Below are 15,894 nucleotides of genomic sequence, written 5' to 3'. Positions count from 1 at the left end.
GCGGCTGTCATGTAGCGTTTCGTTTCTTCGCACATGGTTTTTTCGCCGTGCCGTTCTCGCGCTGGAGGCGGACACGACCGGACGGCGGGAGCTAACCGGCATGTCAGCGAATTTTTTTCAAGGTAGCAAACGCGTGAGGAAACTTCAAGCGTAGCCAGTCCCATCACATGCAAGATGGAAACAGTGTTCACGTCTCACACAAGGGGCTTTTCCATCAAACGCGTTGCCACCGGTCCCAACTTCTCGACGAGTTACGGTTAGAAGGTTCTCAGCAAATCATGACAGCTAGGCGGGATGCGCTTTGATGGAAGGGCACCAGATACGAATTCCTACGCAGGGTAATCGATCGGAGCCAAACTGATTTTGCTCAGTTCCGCGAACCAATAGGCAGGGGAACTGCCTCTCGCGTGGCTTCTCTACTCTGTGTTTCCGCGCATGTCTGTGACCTCCCAGCAGCGTGTCAGGCAGCGGCGCGAGACGCAACCTCCTCCTTCTAGTGCAGACGACGATATCTTGCGTTCCTGTGGACCGCTCAAGAGGGCGGCTTGACGTGGATGTGCTTCCCAGTGAGTCGGAACGAGCCGTGAGAGCCTCCTTTCGCGTGAAGACACGACAGAAGTGCCACACACGGAGCCACGCGCGAGATAAGCTAACGCGACCCACACGCTGCTCCGCAACTTTGTCGGTTGGAACGGACCCACCGTGCGCCGTGAAGCAACGGAATCAGTAGACTCATTGTGAGGAAGTATCCGGGGCTCATTTCTACGTCCGCAGTCGTGGAGTTGACCTCCGCTGGACTACCCGTCGGGGTGCAGCCGCGCTTGCCCAGACCCTTGCTGAGAGAATCTACGCGCCGCCCAGGTAGAAAACTCGGACTCTTTCGATTCCGAGACGGCAGAATACCGACGGGATGGTAGTTCCCATCGAAGAAAGCCAACGTGTCTAGCGCCAAACCGAAGTCATCCCACGCACCATTGTGCGGGATCACCGAGAGTATGATCTCGCACGCCTAAAATCCATGTTTCGTCGCTTTCTAGTCGACAAGCATAACAGCAACTTCACACGGGATTTTATACTCTCTATAGCGATAGGTGCAATACGTGGGTTGCGGCACGGCTGTCATATCTCTGCCTTCGTGCCTCTACGTTGCCTGGCTGCGCCGCCCTAAATGCCCCTTTTCCCTGTTGCTAGAGGAAGTCTCAGTCGCCGTCGAGCAGACGTTTCTGCCAGTCCTGCCGGTCCTTCCGACATAACGCTCATCAGTGCAGAAAACGTCTTCTTTTCGCGGCTTGTGTGCCCATTACGCCTGCTAGCCGTACTTCCAACCTGTGTGGGCCTCGCGTTTGTTCCCGCTAAGATCAGCAGAAGGCCGGAACTGCAGTTCTACTAACGGAGTCGAGACGGCTCGGGCATTCCCTTGCGTTAGCACGACAAACCGCATAGTATGTAGTTATTCCATCGCTGAAGACTATGTACTAGCGACTCTAGTGCACTTGAGCTTGCATGTAGGAGGGGAACGTGACCATGAAGCAACGGGAAGCCGCAAAAGCTCTTGGCTAATGGCGTCTGCCTCATGGATTCCCTATCTTGACCTCTTTGTAAGCAGAGACATGATTCCGCTCTTGCAGGCCATATTTCAGATGGCCGAACGAGGCCTTCGGTAGGGCGAAACGCCACGATAACAGGAAGTGGCACAGCTTGACGTGGGCAGGTGGAAGACTACTGGTGGAACTGATCTCGCCTACCGGCCGCTGCAGAACGCCATTTTTCTACGCTTGCAGGAAGTAATCAGGCACATAGCGAAGACCTTGCTCAACTGTCGGAGTTTCCGACACGCGTTCTTCATTCTTTGGGGAGCCGTTGAGAACGGCTTGATACGGTTCGTTAGATTCCAGCCTATTCTTTGCAGTGCGTTGTCCGTAAGAGTGATGCCTCCCGGCTACCGCGACAGAACTTCGCGCCTTTTTTTCGGCCCTAGAGGAGGATTCCCTGAAGTCCGTTAGTTGCATAGCAAGGGCGGTGTGGCAGATGTGCTTCCGCACGCTTGTGCTGGACGCTTATTTTTGATATCGTGCCCATCAACCTTGTGGGGCAATGGGACTACAACAAACGTAGATAAATGGCGGCTCCACTCCACCACGCAGAGTTTGTTCACACAGAAGCAACAGCGCGACCTGCAAGTCACCATGCCTACCGCGAAACGCGTATCAATCCCGCGGGCGGAAGTGGCGGCTGAGTGGTTTGCCCGAAACAGCAACAAGAGCCCGATCTTTAGAATTGACTGCTCTGCCTTGAGCGCGTCCAACTGGCATTAGGATCCAGTCTAGTACTGAGCTGTTTGATATATCTGGAGAGTTCTGTGTGCTCACAGCCTCACACAATGTGTGGAGACTACCGGCGGCAGACACTGATTGAAACGGACATAATGATGCGAAACAATATTCCCTTGTACGGTGAGCCAGCCTTTCATTCATTGCTCATCAGCCGGTCCCAGCCCTTTATTTGTTCACCGCCGGCCGTCTGAGGATCTCGTCAACCCGCGACTGGTTCTGCTTTTTTGTCTTTGCCTCATATGCTCGTTTTCTTTTCTCACGCTCCTTGGCCTTCTTGAAGAGCAAATGGCTGGCACTTTCGCTGCGAGGCAGTCACACGTCATGCCCAGGAACGACAGACCATGGATACACTCGTGCCTTGAGCTGACTTCACTCGCTCAACTCCGCGAGGAAAGACACACCGCCGGACGACTGGCATCGAGCTCTCCACTCGCGGTGCGCGAGCGCTACGAGAAAACACCACTCTGCAAAATTAACGACTCTATGCTAACCGCTGTAATACCCTGGTACTAGCACTCGGCATACTAGAAATGAACGAGAGAATGCTGTGCGACTAGCGTAGCCGTCTCGGTGGGCACGGAGTGAAGGACCCGACGGCGTTGTTCCCAACACCGCAGCAGCAAAAACTGGTGGAACCGGGGAACCGGACCCATCATGTTCGAACACTTGCTTTCTTTCTGTACCTTCTCTGTAACTCGGTCTTCATGGGATTCACGACGAGGCTGCCCATCTCGTTGCGTCTGAGTTTGTCCCGATACTCCTTTTCCATACTCTTTACTACGCCGTACTTCTCGCGGAAGGTTTCCTCCTCCGCCTCAGCGTCTCGTTCCCTCTGCGCTCTCTCCACCTCGCGCAAGTCGGCTCTTCGTCGTCGCCCGGTCTGCACCTTTATCATTTCTTCGTCGTCGCCTCCTTCCACACGTCGCTCTCCACTTCGTGGGCTTTCTTTCCGCATCAAGCTGGACAAGTCAGGCATCGTCGCCTGGACGAGGCCGGAGACGGGCATTCGACGCGTCGGCGAACCAAGAGAGCTCACTTGCGCGTTGGCGCGATTCGCCGCAACCTGTTGCTTTCGCATCTCTTTGCCTTCTGGTGAGTGGGTGCCATAGGCGTGCTGAGACAGATCTACAAACTTGGGATACAACACGTTCCTCGTGATCAGAAAATCCTCGTTCTGCACACAGACACACGGCACACACGCACAACTGAGGGTAGCAGCAGAAGTCACAAACAAGCCAGCGGCACGTTCACCGGGAATGATCTTCAGGCGCTGCGCGACAGAGACGGAAACGTCAGCCACGAGACACCGATATCGTGTGCCGCTGCTGCCCTTACGAATGGAGACGAAACACAACGAGACACAGATACGCACGCAAAGTGCTCAGGACAATGTCGCGAGAGGCACCTGGGAGGTGCCTGGCAAAGCTAGAAACGGCGTTTGCAACCCTAAACAAAAGCTGCTGCTGTAACGCAGCGGGCGAGGTGTAGTACCTGTCTCCATGACTTCTGCATGCGCGACATTTCGACATGGCTGCGCTGAACTTCCTCGCGATCCACTCCAAGCGGGCGACCCCCGTCGCTCTCGAGAGGAACTCTGAAGTTGGCACGGAAAACCTGATCCTCGTCGTCACTCAGGTCCGTGCCAACATCTCCACGGCGTTGCGGTTTCCCGTCGTCCTGTGCGACGGCGGAGTTCATCGGCATCTGATCATCTGTCTCGTGGCGTGCAGCAGCACGCGCACGATGAGCGCTCTCGCGACCTGCCTCTGTCTCTGGGTTCGGCTTCGCGTCTCCAGGAAAACAGGCATCTTTCTGCTCCATGCGCGGCCCCCGCCGCTCCAGCCGCCCCGGTTTGACAAACACCTCAAACTCCTGTTCGTCGACACTGCTCAGCTCCTGCAGCGCCCGCCCATCGTCGCTGGGCTGGTGATCCACCGACGATCGCGCACACATGTCGAGCGAAGACAGCAGGGGAAGCGCCGCTGGAGACGAGGATGAAGAAGGCGGACGCGGATTCGCATTAGCTGAGAATCAAGGGAAATCAGAGAGAAGTGCACAATCGTATGCACTCACGCAGCTGGCGGAACTCTCCACAAGTCCGACGTCATGACTCAGGACGAACAGATCTCCACACTTGCACACGCATATTTATATATAAACATGTATACATAAGCTCTTGGAAGAACCGCTTCCCACCGATATAAATGCGCTCTGCTGCGAATGGTACAGAAAACCTGTAGAAATCCGGAAGCTTCCGTTAACGAAATGAACTCGTCGGTTTCTGAACGTGTTACCGACTTGTGGTGTACATACAACCGACAAACGTGTAGGTCGAAGCGCCAAATCGAAGTCGCTCGCTTTGGACTTTGGGAGGGACTCGAATACCACTGCCTTCATCCGCCATGTGGAACGGTTCATCTTCATCTGGATCTCCGTGGGATTCCTTTTCCACGAGATTCCTGCGCTCGCTCAGCTCCTTTGCAGAGTGTCGCTCTTGCGGGGTGGCGTCTCCGCCCTCCCGTAAACCGCCCTGCTTTGCTCCGGCGCCTCCATCATCCTGTCCGCCTTCCGCCTCCGCCATCTGGAGGCGCGCCGCCTGACAGCCAGAGGAGGAGCGCCGCACATGCAATGTGCAGACATCAAGACAGCCGCCACCTTGACGGCACAGCGTGAGCGGGACAGAGCAGCAGCAACCCCACCAAAAAGATGCGCAGATACCCTAAACCAAAGCATAGAGGCGCTGGATGTGCACGGAGCTCCGCGAAGCATAATCACGTATGAATACGCCAGTGCGCTCTCCTGAGAACCGACGCTGCGCACTCTCCAGCTGTCCAGCGTCAGCCCCGTGGCTGCTTTGGTGGCACCTCGATAAGCGCGGGGGGGGGACGGGGGGGAGGGGAGGGGGAGGAAGTGCGATGACACCGTCGCAGGCTGAAGCCTACGAACTGAAGATAGGATAGTGTGGTCTCCACAAATCAATCGCCTTCACGACCCCCCAGGCATTTTAGAACAAAAAAGATACCTGCCAGCATTGAAAGCGCCTCTCGTCCTCCTCAGCATCTTCCAGGACGTCGGATAGGGTTCGGCGGCGGCCGCGGCCTCGCGCTCGCTGCAGGTCGCCGTCGGCTTTCGCCCGGCGCAGACTTCTTGCCTGAAAAAAAGTGAGGGTCAGACGAGGCAGCCGAACCAATGCAGCGCATCCGCCGGTCTTGCAGACTCTGAGAAACTCCTGCGCATCGCATCAGATAAACCGGTATATATACGACCCGCTACGTGCCTAAACTTAGGCGGTATACAGGCCCAAGCGAATCCGCTCCATATCTCTCGCGAGCAGAGCTTTTTTCTGAGCTTGTGACATAAGCATATCGATACTGCGGATGCATCTGGATCCTCGTGGCCAAAGGCACGTTGATTTTTGAATCTTCTGCACAAGCGAGGTGGGCGACACGAGGCACCCATAAAGCGAAGACGTCAGCCTTCGCGTCTCGGGTTTCTGACCATTCGCAAGCCCGCCCTTCTCTCACTAGCTCAGCCTCTGCTGCTCACCTGTTCCTGGATTTCCTCGATGGAGGGCGGGACTTCAGAGGCGAGTTCGATTTCCTTTTTTCGTTGCTCAATCGCCGCCCTGTCGCGCTTCGCGGTCTTCCAGATCTGCCGCGCTTGGCGGCGCTCGTCGCCGAACAAAGCTTCCTCGAGCGCGTCGTCGTTCTCCTCTTCTTCCTGTTTCTCAATTCGGTTTTCTTCGCTTCGCGGCGGACGCCCGCCGCTCGGCTCAGCCTCCCCCGTCGCGCTCGCAGTCTCCCAGTCGCTGGAGCTTTCCAAAGCAGCGGAGGGCTCGGCGATCAGATGCCGGCAGCTCCGTTCCTCGCACTCGCGATCATCGCGGCGAGCACTCGGATCACCTCCCGCCCGCGGGCGCCAGTGGCTGGTCGCTGCGCCTTCGCCCTGCTCGGATTCCCCATCCCGCGAGAGCCACGCTGGCAGCGCGTCGCCCAACTGCTGCACACCGTTTTGCGAGAGGTGAGAAGTCGCGGCAGTCGGCGGCGACTGCATGCGCCCTGCGCAGCCTGCGTCTCGCCCTCCTTCAGCCTGGCGCTTGCTGCCAGCACGCGCCCGCTTTTCGAGTTCGCGCGAGATGCCCATCCAGCCATCCGCATCGCTCAGCGCCGCCGGCGCTTCGCGTGCGAGACCCAGGAGCTTCGTCCGGTCGGCGGCTAGCCGAATCCATTTGTCCGCGCCCGCGTGTGTCTGCGTGGACGCCGCGCCTCGGGGCGCGGGTGCCCGGTCTTCGCAGCGGCCGCTCTCGTCCTCTGCCTCAGCGCGCACCCGCTCCAACTCGCGAAGATGCGCGCGGGCACTCACCGGCAGGCGCGGCAGCGACGGCAGGGCGGCGGAGGCGTCGCCCGAGGACTGAAGGCAATGCGGGAGAAACCAAGGCGTGCCTATGGTTCGCGCAGTAGCTGAATCAGGCTGGCGACACGGACTGAGCCGCTGTCGAAATACACAAAGGTCGGTGATGTTGGAGCCTGAAGACCAGAGGATGCCACCGGGGGGGCAGAGCGCGAGAGAGCGACACGACTAAAGACGACGCGGGTGAATCGCGTAGGGCGCCGTCGACGCGGATACGGGACAACTACAGAACGAGCCGACGCGGCAGACGCACGCAAGCACCGACGAAAGGTTGAAGCCTTCCTCGAGCCGCAATAGTTTCTGCCTGGTCAGCCCACTCGCTCACACCGCGTCTGTAGTCCGCCCGTTCACTCACCACAAGAAGAGTGAGAGCGAGAACGGCGCGCAGCACCCAGGCCCTTCCCGGCTCCTCGGGAGTCACATCGCGGCAAAATACAATTTCGCTCGAAAAACGGCCGCCAGCCTTTTCGAGGCCCCTATACAGCGTACCTGGTCAGCGAGCTCCTCTCGTTCGGTGATGCGGTGAACCACGGGGAGATCTTCGAAGAGAGCCGCGGTGCGCCAGAGGCGGTCAATGCGCTGCTGGCTTTCAAGCATCTGTCTGACTGAGAGGTGCTCATAGACCGCGACGCCCTTGAGCGACTGGAGAGCGCAGGACGCAAACATGCGCACAAACACGCGTGAGAGCGGTGGAAAAGCTTCAAATGCGGAGTGGAGCCACGCCACAGGCGCATGCGCAGTCGGGACGGCACGCGTTAGCGCCAGGGGCACAGCACTGGAACACGAGCGCCACAGCGCCACACAGACGAACCCAAGGCCGAAAACCTGCAAAGGCGCATCCTCATGCCATCCCTTTTACAGATCTAACGTTGTAAACACCTTTTGTAAACTCTGTTTTAGAGACGGATACTTAACGTAGAGCTGAGCAGCTGTGCAGCACTCGAGTTCCCAATCTTCATATTTCCCATTGCGTGAAGCGCGAATCGGGCGCACATTGACCTCGGCGAACTGACGCAGCACGCGAGATGCGGCCTCGCAGGCTAGAGTTCGCTAGCCGCGCATAGAGATGGACAGCGCCGGCAACCCTCCTCACTCTGTGGCGCGCGTCTACTGTGAGCGCCCCCAAGCAGCTGGTTGGCGGGTCAGCCCGCAACTGAGCGGCGCTCTCGAGCCAGCCGTACCTTGGAGTCTACATGCAGAAGTGGATGGACCTGATCGTTCTCTGCAGAAAACGATGAGAGCGGGACTGCGGAGTAGCCGCCCTGCGGCGCAGGCAGAAGCGCCGGCGCCGTGTCCTCGTGGCCCTGAGTGTGGTCACAGCAGCGAACAAGGCACAGAGTTTCGGCGATTGTCACGCAGACTGGCAGTTCGTCGTTGAAACATGCGGATGCTTCTGCTCCAAGCTGAACACAAATGCTACTGGCCGTCTCCAGTGCGTTGCCTATTTGTCGCGGTGCACAGGCTACATATACAAGCATGCATATCCGTATGCACATATATGCATTTGTGTATATGTATACAGACATGCGCACATATATATGTATATATATACATATGCATATAAATAGACATATATATATATATATATATATAGGCATACCCGTGAGACGCTGTGTGCTCACCTCTTCAGGGAACACGGCCCCGCTGCTCGTTGGGGCGCTGTCGCCGTCCTCAGTTTTAGCTGAGACATCGAAGCGCGGAATGCGGGCAGCCTGACCCTTCAGCCGACTGCAAAAAGGCGGAACCACAAAAATGAAACCGCTGTCAACCGCTGAGGCATCTGCACACGTCTGGCAGAAAGACGCTTTTCAAGGCGGCCCCCGATACGTGTTCCTGCGCAGTCGCTGCCCTTCAAGCCCCAGAAAGCGCCCATCCGCAAGACGCGTAGACGTCCGAATCCTAACAGGCATACGCGTATATATATTTTTACATATGCATATGTATATATGCCGACATTCCGACTCGCGCCGGCAAGATCCCGCGTGCATCTCCTGCGTGGCCTCTTACTCAAGGTAGTAGTGGTAGAGCAGATTGAAGCGCAGGGTGCGCTTCCTGAGAGGAAATCCCTCCGGCGATCGCCACGCGAAGCGCCGCTGAATCGGCAAGTCATCCAGAGTCGGCAGTTCCACGCCAGCCTCCCCTCCCTCCGCTCGCTCTCTCAAGCGTACCTACGAGGCAAAGTCGAGGGCAAACGGCCGCAAAAATCGAGACTAATCGAACAGACGCTGGCGTCTTTTCCCCTTATCTGTATACAGGTATATATATAGATACCGTGGCACAATGAACAGAGTTCAGGCATATATATATATATATATATAATTCTTTACGACCTATAGAATGGGTGCACATAAGCAAGTCAGTCTTCGACTAGTTTCACCTGGCGAACCCCGTGGAGCCACCAGCACGTACGCCTGCGTACGAGTCGCAGAACGAAGGCCTAGTATCGGGAGGCAGGCACTACTCGTTGAGGTTTGATTCATACTTCTGGGAGGTTGTACACGACCTGCTCTTTGGCGCTGCAGACTCAACAAGGCTCCTTCCTCCGCCTGCATGCCACGGCTACAACTGAATATGCAACGGCCTATAGTATATACATATGTTTATGGAATTGCGCCCTCATGCGCCTCCCTCAGGCCGCTCTCCAGACGTTTCTCAGATTCGCTTTTGCCGCGTTTGAGCGGTGAACTCACGAGCGGCTGCAAGGCGCTGAGCGCCGAATCCTGTCCGGAGGCCACGGCGATCGCCTGCCTGGCCTCCGCCTCTTCTTTGCTCTGCGGCGGACGCGCGTCGCCCTCGGTCTTCTCCGCCGAGGCTTCTTCGCTCTCATGCATCCAAACGAAGCGCTCCTCGAGCGGACAGTCGGGCTCGGGTTCGTCCTGCAGACAGCCATACGCGAATCGGCGCAGTGAAGGCCCAGATAGGGAAACACAACTTGAGTAAGAGACGGCATGCGCAACCCGTGAGGCCTGAGCAGAGGCCTCATCACGCAGAGAATGCCCAGAAGAAAACCCGACGCCGAGTGCCTCCCAAGCGTGCAGAAAGGTAAACAGATCGCGAGTGGCGTGTGGAAAGCCGCACATGCAAGAGGAAAGCCGAGACTGAGAGAGATCTCCTTGTCGCGAGGAGTGCGAGTTTACTGTCGGGTTCTATCTGCGGGGCCTGCACATACCACCGCGAGACGCTGGAATTGAATGGCTTTCTTCTGAAACTTCGTTAGCTGCGTGTCGGGCAGAGGGCGAACGGAGTCGCGGATCCACAGCGGCATCTTGAGCGCCTGACAGAGGAAGGTAGATTTGCATTCCAAACAAAAGCCAAAACATGAACCCGAAACAAACGCCAACGTCGAACAGAACGTGCAGGAAGGGCTACCATGGGGACGGATGAGTTTCTGGCGTGCTACAGTCATTACTCATCTCCTTACTGCAACACCATATTTAGTACCTTGGTTACGCGATGGATACTATGTGTGTGGTGTAACATTAAAACGATTCTTTGTATTGCACCGAGCCGAGACAAAGTCTGTATGCGCTCACTAGCCCGCGGCGCGAAATGGACTGCGCTTGAGGCAAGAAATTCGGCAAAACCTCGTGCCTCTTGAGCTCTATGAACTAGTTTGATGGTAAAAAAATATATATACAACTATACACATGATGTAGCCAGAGGCTAGACCCTCTCGACACAGCCGCGACACTCCAACACGCTAAAGCGTCTCCTTTTATGTAGACAGGAACGCGGGGGAGATCGTACTCTGGCTTCCTTTATCTTCTCTTGTTTTTCACTCCGCCGCGCCTGGCCGTCTTCGATGAATGCGCGGAAGGCCTTGAGCGACAACGGATTGTAGCGCACCTGCGCGGTAAAATTCGAGACATCAGCGAACGCATGTAGACGCATTTCACAGCCGAACTGTTCCATACGCCGATGCTCTGTGCATGCGTATTCTTGTTTGTGTACGCCCATTTGTCTCTATTCATACTGAAAAAGGCTGACGCGCCTATGCGGGCTCGCGTGTAGCAGTCGAGCCGTGCACAGGTCTCTTCCACGAGAGAGGCAATCGAATGACGAAACGTAGAAAGGAAAGAGTCGCGCACACTGTGTATGCCCCTCTACGGCGTTGCCTCGTCAGTCCTCCAGCAGGAGGGCATGTGCATATCTTTGTTTCTCTCTCCACACAGATATGTGCACGGATATGTCATGCGTGCGGGCACACTTACCGCTCTAAAGGCATATATACATACATACATTGGGATAGCTATATATTTGAGTACGTATAGAGGTATTGCCACGCGCCCTGCAACGCACCTCGTCGCCCAGGCCTGCACGCGCAGCGGCGGCGGCCATTCGCTCTGTCGCCTTTCGCTCTTCTTCGATTTTCGCCTTGACTTTTTCGGTGAGTTTTTCGATGGCGAAAAGCCCCATTTGCAGGTCTCGGGCGTTCATGGTCGATGGCAGAAGCGAGGCAGTCAGCTGCTTGCTGTAGGCGGTGCGCTCGTCGCTCTCGGCCCACACAGTCTTCGAGTCCACCCCCCGTGTGTACAGACGGCAGACCTGCGAACGCGGGACACGGTGAGCCGAGACAGGCGGATGCGCGATGAAAGACAGCAGCGGGACGCCGATACGCCGAACCGCCGCACGTCCAGTGCGCCCGCGCAGGCGTTCGCGATGCTCACAGCCGCTTGTCAGAAGGCGCAAGACGCCGGCGAGGGGGCAGCTAAAAAAAGGTAGACAACACGCCCGAGCGCAGAGAGAGGGAGAGGCAGTTCGTCTTGATAGAAGGCGACCGGAGGGAGGCGCGGTGCCAGAGGAGACTGAGGAAAGCGACGAGGCTGGAAACGAGCGCAGCAAACGGACAGACTGTGACAGGCACGGCACATACGACTACGAACCCACGCGTGCAAACGCAGGATCGCGGAGAGACATGAGGGGCGCTGCGCGAGCCGCGCGACTGCGTCTCACCATGTATTGGCCGAATAGGACGTAGAGAAGGTCTTTCGTCGTCGCGCTGCCTTCGGAGGAGCGCAGGCGGATGGGCGGCTGGCGATACAGAGGGCATTTACTCTTTTTAACGCATCCGCGGCAGACCTGCAGACAAAACGAGTGACCTAGGGATAAGGCTGTTTTCTGCAATGTGTAGGTGAGCGGCACGCCAGGCTGAAACGGTGACGGAACTCAGGCGCACCAGCCTTCAACAGCGGCAAACGCAGATGCCCAAACAGGCCTCAAAACATGACCGCATGCGGATACACACGCACGAATCTACCTTCTACACACGACTACGATTCATCCAAGCACCCGCGTACAGCCCCCTATTCGCCTCTGGCTCCGTTGCTGCTAGGTCTCCCGCGAGCACCTTCCAGCGGCGGCCGCCCGTAAGCACACAGAGGCGCTGGGCTGCAGAGATCTCTCTGCTTGTCCGGCGCTGCATCTGTCTGCCGACGGAGACAGGCACCTCTGCCATGCTTGCGGCACCTCCGCATCAATTCCTAAACCCTATACCCTGATGTTGAGGACGCTCCATGCGACTTACGATGACTTCGGAAATGCCCAGAGCCTCACGGAGCTTCTTCGAGGCTTGCCGTATGCGGGCGGTGCTGCCATGCGAGAGCGGCACGAGCTGCTGGTGGCTGAAGCACGGTCAGGGGAGATGCAAAGAAGCAACACAGAACGCGACAAGGCAGGAAAGCGAATGCGACTCGCGAGACGAGCCAAGCGGCCACGGCGCCTTTTGAGCGCGGAAATCAACAGAATAACCATAAACCCTAAACCCTACTACCTCAAACCCGGCATCCACACTGGAGAGCTACACGCGCGAAGGGAAGACGGCGAGAAATTCGTCAGTCATACGCACAGATGGAGGCTGAAGGGGGGCGGCAGCTCCCTCATGGCGAAATCGCTTTCCCGCTCTGCGCCGACCGGTGAGCCTCCGGTCTCTGAACTCCGCTCCAAGAACAGACGCGGCGCGCTTTGAAACCTGCGCCCGCTCCATATGCATGATGCATATGTTCGCGGAAAGGCGGTTCACAGGCATCAGAGGCATATATATATATATATGTATATTTACTCATGGCACAGGCGCAGGCGAAATTCACCGGGCACGGTCCGAGTTCGCGTGTGCCTTCAGCGCGAAGAAAGCTCCCGGGTATACCGCGTAGGCACGATACGCATGCAGACGAATGAGGACATTGTCATTTTCTGGCGCGGGTGCTCGTTCGGGGTACGTACAGCCGCTTGGTGCGGATGATGACCGGGCACTCCATGGCGGCGACGACGCCGACGGCCTCGTTGAACTCGGGGTCTTCGTTCATGAGTGCCTGCAGGTCGACGGCGGAAGCAATCCATCCGAACTGGCTTCGCATCTGCGGCAAAAAGCACGACAGCAGCCGGAGAGTGCATGCCCGCACTCGCAGTGAGACAGCCGCGAGGCGCGGCCGCGCCCGTCGGCTCAAAGGCCGCAGCAGGAGGACTTGGATCTCTGCGTCTGCCAGTCAGAGCAAGTGCGGAAACTGGAGAGAACTGCAAGGCCGCGTTTGCCCTAGAGCTTGCCTGCATGCGGTTCCCACAGGGCAAAGACCCCCCACATCACTGCGGGAGTCCAGCCCGCAGCGGCGCCACACATCCCCCGCAGCCGCGCCAGGCGCTTACATGCGTCCTGCGAAGCTCCTTTTCGCGTTTTTTTGTTGGCACCTGCCCTTCGCACGCCCAGTCGCCGCCCTCGCGTGTCTGTTGGCTGGCTGCGGCGGCCTCGCGCTCGCCCTGAGACGCCTCTGTCTCGCAGCCTTCTTCGAATATAAGCTGCGGCAGGAGCGCTTCCTGCGGCGCTCCGCTCGGCGCGCCGCCTGTCGCCCCCTCGGGGTTTTTGCGGGAAATGACGAGGCGGCAGAGATCCTGCATCGCCGTCTGGACGCCAGCCGCCATCGCCTTCCTCTCCTCGGTCTCAAGCTCCTCAACCAGCCGCAGTTCCTCGGCATCCGACAGAGGCGTCGATTCTGACGAGAAGGATGACGCTACGTCTGGAGATAGCGAGAAGGAGGACGCGGCGAAGCTGCCTCGCAAGCGGCTCGCGGTGATGTCCTCCAGCGTCGCCTCTTCACCTTCCACTCGCCGCTCGTCCTCCTTCACCTTCTTCGCCTTAGCCTCCTGACCGTCGCGGCGGGGGGCAGCCGCCCCGTCCTCCGCGCCGGGGTCTCCTTTCTCGCGAGTCGCTTCGCGTTCCGTAGGATCGCATACGTCTCCTTCTGAGTCTCCGCGGTCGCCCGCCTCTGTACTGCCAGCGGAGGTGCCCAGGGACGATGCCGCCCTAAGCCAGCGGACGCTGCGAGGCGCGGAGGCTGGGCGAAGCGAAGCAGGTCGCCGCGCGCGAGCATCTGCGAGGGTCGCGAAGCGAAACCGAGGAGACCGCGAGGAGAGGGGAGAAGACACCCAAGTGGGGGGGTCGCGCCGCGCCAGCACAGCAGCCGGCGAGGCAGGAGCGAGAGGGAGACAGGGCGCCAAAACCCGGCGCGAAGGTGAGACAGCAAGCGAAGGGAGCCTGCTCGCCCGCGCAAAGCAAGATACCGAGACCCGCACAAGCGACGCAGAAGAGGACGGACAAGCGGCGGAGGAAGCGAGCGTCGCGCTCCGCAGGCCTGCAGAGGAGGACACAGGCCGCAACGCAGAGACAGGCGGAAAAGAAACAACAAAAGACAATCGACTGGCGGGCTCTGCGCGGAAAGCTGCGCGAGCCTCTAAGGATTCGAAACGCGCCTCGCCAGCCTCGCGCCTGGTCTCTCGCCCGCGCTCCACAGGCTGCGCGGACACAGCCGCAGACGGCGCCGCCGCGACCGCGAACGCGCGGGCGCCGCGGAAGCAGACCTCTCGGGGCGGCAGGGACAGTGGAGGCGAACTGCAGAGCCCCGAAAAGAGCCGGCAGAGACGCCGCGAAAGCGGCACACGTGACGCAGGGGAGGCGCCGAGAAGAGACACTTTCGGGGGTAGCGCAGGCGCCGCCTGAGGAGGGGCCTGGAAGCGCGCAGCGGCCTCTCGAGGTGGCGCCGCCCTATCGCCGCTCTGCGCCTCCACTGCGGCGATGCGTTCGCGCTGCCCAGCTGATTGTCTCCCCCGAAGGGCGGCGGTGCGCGCGGGCGGGTCGCTGCGGCGCGAGAGGTAACACAGAGGCAGCTCCGCATCTCGCGTGGCAAGCGTCTCCGCAGCCTCGCGAGGCCTTCTCCACCTTGGGCGTCTGCAGAAGTTCCTCGCAGCGGCGCTGCCACCGCCGCCGCTGGCTGGTGCGCCGAAGCGGCGCGCGAGGCTCCCGGAGAAGGCGCGCATGACCGGAGTGCGAGACGCGATGCGTTTGGGAGCAGAGAAGGCGACGCGCGTAGTGCAGGAGAGAGGAGGAGAGATGTCACTGGGCAACGGCGAGCGAGGCACAGAGAGGCAATACGAAGAGTAGTGGAGAGAAAACACAACCTAAACAGCGAGAGAAAGACTGCGGAGCTAGCACCAGTCAGAAACGACCACGCATGGACGCCGAACAAAAGGCGCAGAAGCGGAGACAACGACGAGGCAGAAGAAGATCCGTGCGCAGATCCCAGGGCGCTAGCGAAGGCTAGTTGGACGCGGAAGCTCTCGCGAGCAACGATAGACTAGACGAGGTGGTGACGGAACGACAGGAACGTCGCGAGTTTAGGGTCACGACCAAATGTTCGCACGCCTCAAACATGCGAAGAAGACGGCATGCAGAAAGAGTCCGACAAGCGCTCAGTCAGCAGCCAGGCTGAAGCAAACTGGACCCCGCATCTGGCCTTCCATTGCTGCCGTTTCCAGCCTTGCTGTTTCGGCGAGTTCGCCGACACGAGTTCGCCGCAAGACGAGCGACTTGACCTCTGAGGAGCGCAAAGCAGACGCCTCCAGAGAAACCATCAGGCCGCGCACCTGAAGGCGTGCGTGTGATATGGTCCCTGCTTCTCCAGAGGAAGAACGACGAAAGTGCGGCACGCCTTGACCGCCGAGAGTGAGCGAAATTGACTTGTGTGCCATTCCGCGCGAGGAGGCCGACAGGTGCAGAAGTCGGTGCACGGACGCTTTGAATCCTCTCTCACGTGGAGAATTCAGCGTCTAAGTTAAGAGACGGCCAGAAACAACTGTTGAGAAGACATTTGAGCTCTCTGCGAAA

The 15,894-nt window shown here is 58.5% G+C and overlaps 1 protein-coding gene across 1 annotated transcript; it reads right to left on the bottom strand.

The window, feature by feature from the left end:
• Positions 1–2,985: 2,985 nt before the first annotated feature.
• On the bottom strand, positions 2,986–15,758 carry BESB_037330 (uncharacterized protein; the record flags this gene model as incomplete). Its single annotated transcript, XM_029362319.1, has 18 exons — positions 2,986–3,507; positions 3,825–4,357; positions 4,632–4,929; positions 5,356–5,484; positions 5,880–6,743; positions 7,233–7,385; positions 7,925–8,047; positions 8,366–8,471; positions 8,751–8,911; positions 9,434–9,619; positions 9,913–10,017; positions 10,491–10,589; positions 11,043–11,288; positions 11,697–11,822; positions 12,268–12,364; positions 12,963–13,096; positions 13,383–15,188; positions 15,654–15,758. The coding sequence occupies 18 exons, from the start codon at positions 15,756–15,758 to the stop codon at positions 2,986–2,988; spliced, it is 5,793 nt and encodes a 1,930-aa protein (XP_029221284.1).
• Positions 15,759–15,894: the final 136 nt, after the last annotated feature.

Source organism: Besnoitia besnoiti, chromosome II, assembly GCF_002563875.1.
Source record: "Besnoitia besnoiti strain Bb-Ger1 chromosome II, whole genome shotgun sequence".
NCBI classification, from domain to species: Eukaryota; Apicomplexa; class Conoidasida; order Eucoccidiorida; family Sarcocystidae; genus Besnoitia; species Besnoitia besnoiti.
This window is presented reverse-complemented; position numbering and strand designations above follow the sequence as displayed.